The sequence below is a fragment of the Oppia nitens genome, unplaced genomic scaffold (assembly GCF_028296485.1).
Source record: "Oppia nitens isolate AA-2021 unplaced genomic scaffold, nextdenovo-longstitch-racon4-pilon3 scaffold7_pilon_pilon_pilon, whole genome shotgun sequence".
NCBI classification, from domain to species: Eukaryota; Metazoa; Arthropoda; class Arachnida; order Sarcoptiformes; family Oppiidae; genus Oppia; species Oppia nitens.
Genome location: NW_026533251.1, coordinates 1,075,281 through 1,086,618, shown reverse-complemented (window position 1 = coordinate 1,086,618; position 11,338 = coordinate 1,075,281). Strand labels below are relative to the sequence as shown.

The window sequence follows — 11,338 nt, the reverse complement described above, 5'->3', positions numbered from 1 at the left end:
ATGGCTTCAATGTTACCGAAGATGACGTGAGTAGTGGTTATTACGGGTCGGTATATAAAGCATATCATAGATCCACAGTCACACAGAAAGTACAATCTGTGGCCATTAAAGCAATTGATGTCCGCAAGTATCACAAAATTTTAAGTCAAATCAATAATATCGACAATAATGACGAATTGGCCACAGTTTTCAATAATTCGTTAAACATATTAAAGAAGATAAGTCATCAACGAATTGTCAAAATAGAGAAAATATTGGAAACATTTGTGAAAAATAATGAAATCAGCCGTTTGTTTGTGGTGTCAGAGATGGCAGAAACTAATTTAAATGATTTCATACTTCATCAGAAGCCCAACGGTTTGGACGATGAAGACTGGGCTCGTGTTTGGTTCAGACATATCTGCGAAGCGGTTGATTGTTTGCATAACACATACCAAGTTTCGCATCAAAATATTAAACCCGAAAATATACTTTTATTTACTAAAACTCAGGTATTATATGACACTAATTTCTCAACAAAAAAATTAGTAGTAATTTCTATAATTACTTTAATTAGATGTCTGAAAATAAGATACCATACGATATCAAACTTGGCGACTGTGGAATCTCTATGTTATTTCCCAATTTGAGTAATGTGTGCACCGGTAGGGATACTATTAGTGTAATGTCCAGTCCGGACACACAGTTTAAAAACGTAATGTCCAGCGATATCTATAGTTTGGCTATTGTTTTAGTGATTTTGTTGAACGGAGATTCAAAGAAATACCTAATGACTAGCAGACAACTCGGAGTTTTTGCCTATTTTAACGACAAAACATTTGCCGACGATATTAAGGATCAGTCAATTAAGGGATTGATTGAAAAAATGATGAGCCGTTACTATGATAGCAGACCTAATATTAGAGATGTCTTACAATATGAATGGCTTAAACTTAAAAATTAATTTTATATAGTTTTTTGTTGTTTATATTAATTTCTAAAATAATATTTTTACATTAAATTCAAAATTGTACGATAAATAAATAAATAGTGTAAATACTAGTCTTTTAAAATCTAATGCAAAAATTATTTAAAAATTATAGAAAACTTTTTATCATAAAAAAAATAATTATAAGTTTTTTCAAATAAGTTTCAATCAAAATGTTTAATATCTCAAGATTATTGAGAACTGGTAGCCATTTATTAGTAATAAACGTTATAATAATTATTAACTTTGAGTTATATTTAATGTTTAGAAAATTTAATGAAATGTTTGTACAAACAATTTCTTATAATATTATATGCAATGATAAGCTCTAAATTTGTAAATTATTATTTTATTGTTATTTTATTGTTATTTTATTTTTATGATTCAAACTATTCTAATAATAACCAATGAAAACAATTGAGAAAAACATTATTTTACTAAATTATACATAAATTAAATGATTTTATTTTATTATAAAGTAAATTACAATTTAGATATTATTATTACTATAGGTATTTAGTAAACTTGAAAAAAATAAAAGTAAAATGTATGCAAAAAAAATGTCTAGGACACCCGGTATTCCCAGGTGGTCTCCCTCCCAAGTACTAACCGGGCTCGACGCTGCTTAACTTCGGTGATCGAACGAGAACCGGTGCTTTCAGCGTGATATGGCCCTAGACATTAATATTCATAGATTATAATGCTTTTATATTTCTATATTTTCAAATATAATGCAAAACAATGTACGATATATTTTGTATTTATTAAAATATATAAAATAATTATTTAATAAAAATCCATTAATTATACATTACTTACTCTATTCTACAATAATATTAATTTATAAAATTACTATACCTTTAATAYTGTACAGTAAAATACATTTACATAATATTTGAACACGTTTTATATGAAAAGTTTTAAACATTAAAAATTATTACCCGAACATTTGGACTGTTTTAATATAAGTAAACAGAGAGTGTATACGATAGATAAAATTCTTAGATAAAATAGTACCAATAATTTGTAAGCATAGGAGCGCACAATCGCTTCAATGCATTGATTGCTAAATACTTTTTGTATTTTTTGAAAAAACATTTTGCTTTGAAAAAAGCGAATAACACTTGAATGCCATTGCATTACATGATATGGTATTAAAARCCATTGAAATCAACATTAAATGCAATGCAATAGTATTTATAGTAAACATTAATATAAGTCAATAGTGTGTCTCTCTATTTATAGCATCAATTGATTACATTTTTATTGAGGTTATCGTCCAAATAATCGGTACACCACTGGTCACTATCTATTGCTGGCCACTAATATGCGGTAATATAATGACCGATAAAAATTAATTAATTAATTTATTGTTGTTTACAAATTGCAATCAAAATGTGATAATAATAATAATAAGATATGATATTTATTTAATATTTGTGTCAAAAGTTATTGTTATTGTTTTTTCAGTGTATTTATTAAAGTAATTATTTTATTATTTTATTTAYTTATTTAAAAACTGAAATTTTTATATTATTAACAAATTATTTATACTTAATATGAATTAATTAATTTTTAAAAACGAGACATTTGTTTGTTTTTTTCTAAATTTTATTGATTGAACCAAAAAATGTTAACTAATTTGTGGKCATTTGMCAAGTGGTCAACTAATTGGTGGCCATGAAGTTAATACAGGTATTGTTTTATGTGATCCTATTGATGGTATTCATACCATTGATAACGGTATACCTGTTTGACGGCGCCGACGACGACCAATCACTAATCGGTGGTACAACAACTGGTCACCATTATATGTCGGTACAGAAAGCGGCTAACAATGGATTACCGATTGAGCAACAGTTAACCCATCGGTTGATTGAACTGTCCGATCGACTAAAGCACACACAGATGCTGTCCACTGACCGCAAACGGGACATCAATGGACTGAAACAAGATATTCARCAATTGCGGGACGCCATCAAACTGACCAATTGGATTAACACTGGTAATGGTGTCCAATCGCATGRCACCGCCGATGACCGCCAACGGTTAATGGCCGCAAATGACACTAATGTCCGCCAATTGATTGATAGACTTGAAAGTACAGGTATTTTAATGACTTTTTTGCGTTTTATTATTTAAACGACTAATTTGTGTCTATAATTAATACTAATTTGAAACATCATCTCTTGAAACAATCATTACTTAAATAATATTATTAACCATTTGTTTGTGACATACATTTTGTGAATGCATTTTATCATAAAAATTATTATTATTATAATATTTAGTAAATATTTAAAGTGTAATCTTTTTTCATTTGCCGATTGCTTTATAATTGTGTTATAAAAAATTAATTTTGTATTCATTATATGTGACTACTGTTTGTTTGATTGTAATCTTATTGTTTGTTTGATAGTTAATTATATTGTTACTACTGTTGGGTTAGAAATTGTTGGTTATTTCTACCATTACTTAACTGATATCTTAAAATAATGTTCAGACCTGATTAGAGACGAAAATTTATCATAAGATAATTATATTTTTAAAATTGCATTAATATATGAAATATTTTTTATTATTTTTCATTTTAGTTTAATTTCATTAGTATTTTGTGCGAAATRTTTTGTTGTCTTAATTTTATTACTTATTTTATTTTTGTTTAACAATTTAAAACAATTGAATCAATTATAATAATTTTTTAGTTAATTTGTGTGACACAAAATCAATCATTTTAATTGAATTGAGATTTTAATGAATGTTWAAAATAATAAATATATGTCATTCAAGGCATTGTCTTTAATTATTTGTATATTTAAAAATGTTATAATTTAKGCCATTGTTCAATCAAATATTTTTTAATAATGTTTGGGTGGTTGTGATGATTATCATAAATGTTTTAAGTTTTTATAAAAATACAAGTTGTAAATACTCTCTATTTAAAATAAAAAATCAATGCGATTAAAAATAATAGAAAATAAATTAGTTATTAAATATACTGTAAATATTATTTAATTTTTATATGCGGTATATTTTTTGTTTTGTTTAAATGAATGTAAAATTAATTGTAATTTTATGTGTTTTACCTRAATTTTTGTGGATAATCTTTATATAACAAATTTATTTTTAACCAAATTTATTCAATTATTCAACATATASCGTRTATATAGTATATTGTGCAATAAAATAGTTATAATTCAAAAATTTAAATCAATAGTTTTCCTACACTTTATACATATTCAATGCATACAATACTAACAATTGTTAGTTTATTTTTTTAATAGTTAGTTAACTTGAATATGTCGGAAGTATTTTTATCGACTTATATAAGTATTTTATTATGTATTACACGAAAATTATTTATAGTGATTTGATGTTAATTGAAATTATAACGTTTTATGTAATATTATTTATGAGTTTATAGAACTATAGTTTTTTTTAATAAACCATAAATTAATATATTGTTGAATTTAATAACCACTATTTATAGGCAATTATTTACGATATAATAAATAGACAAATTTTAATATTTCTATGAAAAATTGATAATTAAAATGATTGAATAAATTACATTTGATGAATAAGTTTGAATATTTAGTTTATATATAGAATTTTAAGTCATATTATAATAATAATAAAAATAATTTAGATTTATTATATACATTATTGCGAATATTTTTTTATTAGACAAGTTTTTRCAAATCTTTTATTTTAATAATTTATATTAAGATACAGTACAATGGTATAGTTWGTGCCTAACTCTAAGATATTTTATGAATATTATATTTTTTCATTGCAAATAGAAACTATTTTTTATTTAATATAATTTTAATTATAATATTTGCAAATTATTTACTATTAAAAAAATAAGTTGTGTTTTGCTAACCTTAGAAACAAATTGCAAGTATAATACACAATGTGTTAATTATAATAAATTATTATATGATTTAATGTTGTTTTTCAAACTTGAATTTGAAATTAACTTTTGATGTTATTGTTGTTGTAGTTGTTTGTCTATTATATTATTAATGTCGATATGTTTAATGAATAAATATAAAATGATTGGTATCTTTAATGATAATTAAGTTGAGTTGATTATGATGTATCTGTCATTTACGGACATTAATTTATGACCAAACAATAAGGTATTGCATAATAAAAAATTGTTKTTTATTATATAGATTTTTGTTGTTGTTGTTTGTATATATATATTTTGCTATTTTCTACATTAATTCAATGTATAGTTTCCCATATCATTTAGATTTACCGACTAAATTATAATATAATATCTATAAGTAGTAAAATGAAAATATAGTAGTATACAGATTAACTAAAATAATTTATATATTATAGTATAAACTTATTTATTATTTATTTGCAAATGTATTTCTCGCTAATATAATTTATATCTGAAAAATCAATTTTGTTTATCTGTATATCTCAGTAACACTGATGATGTCAACCGAGATTTTTAATGTATAAATCGATTATATGTTTAATGGGTAGATATATAAAGTATATATCGATTAGATAGTAATATATACTGTACTATATATATATATATATCTTAATAATATCATCTTAAAAACATTTATCCGTTTTTTGACATTTTTATCACTAAAGGATTCAATAAATAACTAAAGATTCTTTTATAAATATATTATATTTAAATATATAATATACAATACATATTTAGTATATTTTTGATGTTATTTAATAATAATAATGAAAATTCTGTATATATTACATAAAATAATAGTAAAATATAATGAGATAAAAATTTTATTTTTAAAATTGGTTTCCATTAGTCAAGAGAATTGTTTTTTAAAAAAAATAATATTTATCTGTTTGTAGTTTTATTAATGTTATAATATTTCAAACAAATAAACAATACCCAAAGCAAATGTTATGTCTAATGTTAAGTATATTTGATAAATGTATGAATGAATCTGGTTTGTGGTTTGTCTCCATTTCCCCCATAAAATGTTCATTTAATAGTGATTTTGATTGGCTTTTTATGTTTAGCCAAAAAATAGCTATGGTTTTCATATCTAAAACCTTAAATTTTTAGTAATATGAGACAGAGATAGATAGAAGAGAGAGAGAGAGAGAGAGTAATTGTTAAAAAATTGCAAGTTTTTTGACCTCAACTTTTAGTTTATTATTATAATGTTAATTCAGTGATGCAGTTGTGATAAATAATAATAAAATTGTAATAACAATATATTTTGATAATTGTATGTTTTTAACGCACGGTTTAGAGAGTTTTTAAGCGGTAAAACACAAGTGATTTGCTGTCAAATGAAACAAAACCATAGACTAGTTATTCATTGGCTTAAAAACAATGTTCAGCACAACAACAGTTATATTTATATTATACAGTGTATAATATACACTACTCTACTGTATACCAGAATTATTGCTTTTATATTTGAATTTTATTATAGTTTATAAAATCTTAATGTGATTATTGTTTTATGTTATTAAACATAAGTTACATAACATAACACACATACACAAATAATAATCAATAGCTACAGTAGGTAACATGTATTGAATTTTTTACAATAATAAATTGTTGACCATTATTAATTAAACAAAATTGTATTTTTTATTAAGTAATAAAATACAAAAATTTCATTTATGATATAAATGAAATACACCCCAAAAATAATAATGGCTTAAATATCACATTATATCTATATATAATTATTGTACAAAATTAGCTAATATAAAATCAATTGATGTTATATCGATACACATTAATGATATTAAACATATTAAGTGGATCCAAAATAAACTAGCTTAATATGACCTGAACACTTTATATATTATATTTGCAATATACTGTATTTATTTATAGGGTCAACTTAATGCCATACGCCCATTGTGTTTGTACTGTACCATTAAATGGCAATATGCATATACAGTACTTATTAAACTACAGTAAATTGCATATTCAGTATAAATTATATATACATTATATAATATACAATATATACTRTATTATAATTCTTTTTTGTAAAACATAGCTATTTATCACTTATTATTTTTTGCAGCACTGTTTCATATATCCTTTTTCACATTTAACTTATAATCTGATGTTTATTTTAGTTATCCGAGAATAATTTGAAAGTTTCATTTATATTATAAGCAATTTTTGTTGTTACTATTATACTTAGTTTTTTTTATTAATACAAAATTTATTTATTTTTCTGTATATTTGATTCAAGGATTTGTTTTATTTAGATTTTTGTTATGTTTTTAATGACTGACACCCAGTATATAAAATACTGWATTTTTTGTAATAAGCAGTTAGTTTCTCACTTCCAGGTATTACAGTATATGTACATTGATTAGCATTTAATTTTTGTGGTTCAATGTTATAGTCCAGACAATTACAAGACAGACAACAATTTAATTACAGTCCATTCAACCCATTGCTACATAAAATAATACTTTTTAAGAAACATAAATTGATTGCCGACTATATTAAATAAATATTAACTTTTTTGTTGAAATGCTATTATATACTGTATATCGGTATATAAGATATACTGGTATACCATTTGTGAGTTATTTGAAAATCATTATCGGATAATTTATAACCAAAATTGTCAAAAAAATTGTAAATTTTATTTCTAAATGATAACTGTCTTAAATTGTTTTTCACCACAAAAAAATATTGAGGAAATTGGAGACATATTTTTCCTAAACAAATAAAAAATATATAAATAAACCGCTAATAACTATCACCTTAATATTAACGTTAATATTAACGGTTCACATCAAATGGCAATACCATTAAAAGATACTTTTTCTTACATTATCAACAAAATTAAATTTCGATTCAATTCTTGTCATAATTTTTTTWGGTGTAATTTTTTCTCATATTATCAATAAAAAACAAGAAGTACTTGCAGTAGTAGTAGGTTGTTAGTTGAAGATAGTGGTGACTGTTATGTTGTGAGATGTCATTAAGTTGTCACCAAATGAGTGATTGTTATGTTATTTTTTTATKCAAACCTAACCCACACTTTATTATATTTATAGTAAACCCATTAACTCATGAATTATGTTATTAATATATAATTTTTGTTTGTTTGTATTTTTCCTTATTTTTTATCTGTATTTTTTGATGACTGTCTTAACTGTCACTGAAAACTCATTACTGATTTTTAAATGGATTCTTAGGCCGTAGATTTGGTTCGTCTAGACTATCATCAGATGTACTACAGTTGCCATCTATTCACCATTTTTTACCACATTTGCTATCGTCGAGCGATTCTCTTAGGCCGGCATTTCGTCTGACCAGAAATGAACGAAACTCTGCGACAATGGTGTTGGGTGTGCCCACAGTTAAGCGTGAGGTCGAGTCATATCTGGTATCAACACTGCATAACCTCATCGACAATATGTCGGTCGATGAACGCAATGAAACAGTTATAGTTGTCTTCATAGCTGAGGTATTAGTTCTTGACATAATTTTTAAGGAAATGGCATTTTTATGGTTTATAAAATTTATTGATAATATCAGTTATTAATTTAATGACAATTTAATTACATTTTATTTTTTTTTTTTGTTACATAAAAAACAGACTGATTTAGATTTCGTGACAAAAACGGCTAATGATTTAGAATCACAATTTGGTGATCACTTGGACTCAGGTCTACTGGAGATTATATCGCCTCCCGCTTCCTATTATCCTAATATGACTAATTTGAGACAAACATTAGGTGATCCAATTGATAGGGTTCGGTGGCGAACAAAACAAAACTTAGATTATGGTTTGWTTTTATATATATAATATATACAATATATAATTGATAACATTTTTTTCTTTCTATGTTAAGGCTATTTAATGATGTACTGTCAGCCAAAGGGGACATATTATGTGCAATTAGAGGACGACATACTCACTAAGCCGTCATATTTAACAAAAATGAAGAATTTTATAGTCAAGACATCTCTGCAGAAGAAGCAATGGCTGATTCTCGACTTCTGTAGTCTAGGATTTATCGGTTAATAATATTATTATTTGTRAATATATTGTTTATGTAAAGTCTAAATTGATATATATATACTTACCGGTACTGTAAATGAAWTTTATTTTCTACTACCGTAAATATATGTTAAATTACATATAGTATATTAAAATTAATAACATTTAAAGTATTTTATTGTTAATTAATTAATTAAAAAAATTATCTGTAGATTTATTTTGACATATTTTTATATAATTACAGGAAAAGTGTTTAAATCGGTAGATCTATCGATGTTTATAATATTTTTCGTTATTTTCCATAACGACAAACCTGTTGACTGGCTTCTGGAACATCTGATCCAAACAAAGTTATGTCGGTTTGACAGAGATGTCAAAGACTGTAAGAAACAGAAAGAGTTGGTATGGCTGCACCACAAGCCTTCACTKTTCCAACACATTGGCACCCATTCCAGTCTCAAAGGAAAAGTCCAGAAACTCAGGGACCGGGGATTCGGCAAAYTGTCTCTCTATTACCCACATAAAGACAATCCCAATGCCATAGTGGCCACAACATTGACGCACTATAAGGGACATAACATAGAGCGGTGTTATTTTGGTGATACATTTTTCTGGGCACTTACACCCAAAGCTGGCGATAATATAACTTTTACGTTTGATCCACCCATTTCATTGGAAAGGTATTATTATTATGGATCCTATTATAGTTAAATATTAATATATACTTTATTTTTAGTTTTCTTGTTTATTTATATTTTATACAATTATATATTTTATCCACAYGCATAACATTATGATTTGATAGAAAAAAACTATATTTATGAGATTGAATATGATTTTATAAATTATTGGTTTTACTATAAATTTTGTTTTTATATTTTGTCAATAGTATAAATTTAACCAATTTATCATTATTTTATAGCCAACTACTTGTTATCGTATTATTTTGATCAGTCATTTCTATTCAATATCTAGAAATTATTATAATATTTGAATACTCTTTATAACAATATAATGTATAGATTATAAACGTTAGTCTTTATCTGGCATTTTAAAGCATATCCTGAATTATTTGAAATTTATATTATATTTTTAAATGACTTAATTWAAAAATTTTTGTACGCTTTTGGTTTTAATTCTATTATAATAAAATCTAATGATTTAAATAATAAGTATTATTAATACATASTATTTATTAGAGAATCTGTAGGTTCATAACAAATASATATAAAATTMATTTAATTTTGATATTGATTTAATTTTTAGAAATATASTAAATAACTAATAGAAAATTTTTCAATAAATAAAATAAATACGTCTAGAATGCACCCTGGATATTAATAAACAAATTAACAATTAAATTTATATATATATTTGTGATTACCGTAATTTATTTTATATTAATAAACTTATTAATTGAACTTTAATTAAACTTTTWTTTATTTATTTTTTAGGTATTTTATACGTACATCCAATTCAGAGCATCCCGAAGACAAACTAATAGACGCCACTGTCGAAGTCCTACCCGTTAGCAAACTTTTGTCAATACCCAACCATCTGAGTGTTACACCAGACGGCTATATTAGAATCGGAGGTTTCAAAGTCATGAAAGGGATGGCYAACGGCTATGTCCCGCACTTAATAAGTCCGGTCAAACAATTGAGGATTAGTATAACTGCTGACTCTGATCGATGGGTTATCATTAATGAGGTATATTATACTTGTTTTTTAAACCATTACCATATATGTAAATTGTTTGCTTATATACTGTACAATATAATTTGTATTTCAAAAATGTTTCAGTATTTGCTTATTATATGCTATTTTAATGAATGCAATACATCATTGTTGTGTGCAATCCCTACATTACTGTCAAAAAACTATTGACACTTATTTTGTTTTTTAAAATAATACTTTTATGTTATTATTTTCATGTTTTACTGAATATTTTATTTTTGAATTTATATATTAAAATTATTCATTCGTTTTGTTTATTATTATTTTTGCAGATTTTAATCAAAACGTTCAGTGAAGATACGGATACAGCGATGAAATAATAAAAACAATCATCGGTTTTGTGGCCATTCGTGTGAATAGTTAAATAAATATAAGGAAACCGAAGAAATTTAGATTCAATTTATTTGATGAGATTTTGTTTGATCAACAATATTAAAGTTATTGTTATTATTGAAGAAACTGTTATTTATTTGATTTTTATTGTGATTGTTATTTTCGGTAATAACATTGTATTACTATAATATTTATATTATTAATATCGCAAAACAGTATTTGTTGTACTTATAATTATTTATACAATTGTTATGTTTAGGCTTAAAATATGTATTATTATTATTATTATTATTAGCTC

The 11,338-nt window shown here is 24.5% G+C and overlaps 2 protein-coding genes and 1 non-coding gene across 3 annotated transcripts; 2 read left to right on the top strand and 1 right to left on the bottom strand.

The window, feature by feature from the left end:
• Positions 1–943, top strand: LOC128963333 (serine/threonine-protein kinase par-4-like). The gene is made up of 3 exons (XM_054309837.1): positions 1–26; positions 71–491; positions 557–943. Exons 1-3 carry the CDS (start codon positions 1–3, stop codon positions 941–943), a joined length of 834 nt encoding a protein of 277 aa, XP_054165812.1.
• A 585-nt stretch (positions 944–1,528) lies between these two features.
• On the bottom strand, positions 1,529–1,647 carry LOC128963824 (5S ribosomal RNA). Its single transcript, XR_008484664.1, has one exon. It is a non-coding gene; the product is annotated as a 5S ribosomal RNA (ribosomal RNA).
• Positions 1,648–2,595: 948 nt separating this feature from the next.
• On the top strand, positions 2,596–11,087 carry LOC128963084 (alpha-1,3-mannosyl-glycoprotein 4-beta-N-acetylglucosaminyltransferase A-like). Its single transcript, XM_054309551.1, has 7 exons — positions 2,596–3,074; positions 8,162–8,433; positions 8,566–8,755; positions 8,822–8,989; positions 9,215–9,650; positions 10,425–10,680; positions 10,980–11,087. Exons 1-7 carry the CDS (start codon positions 2,648–2,650, stop codon positions 11,025–11,027), a joined length of 1,797 nt encoding a protein of 598 aa, XP_054165526.1. The 5' UTR covers positions 2,596–2,647; the 3' UTR covers positions 11,028–11,087.
• The last annotated feature ends 251 nt before the right edge of the window (positions 11,088–11,338 follow it).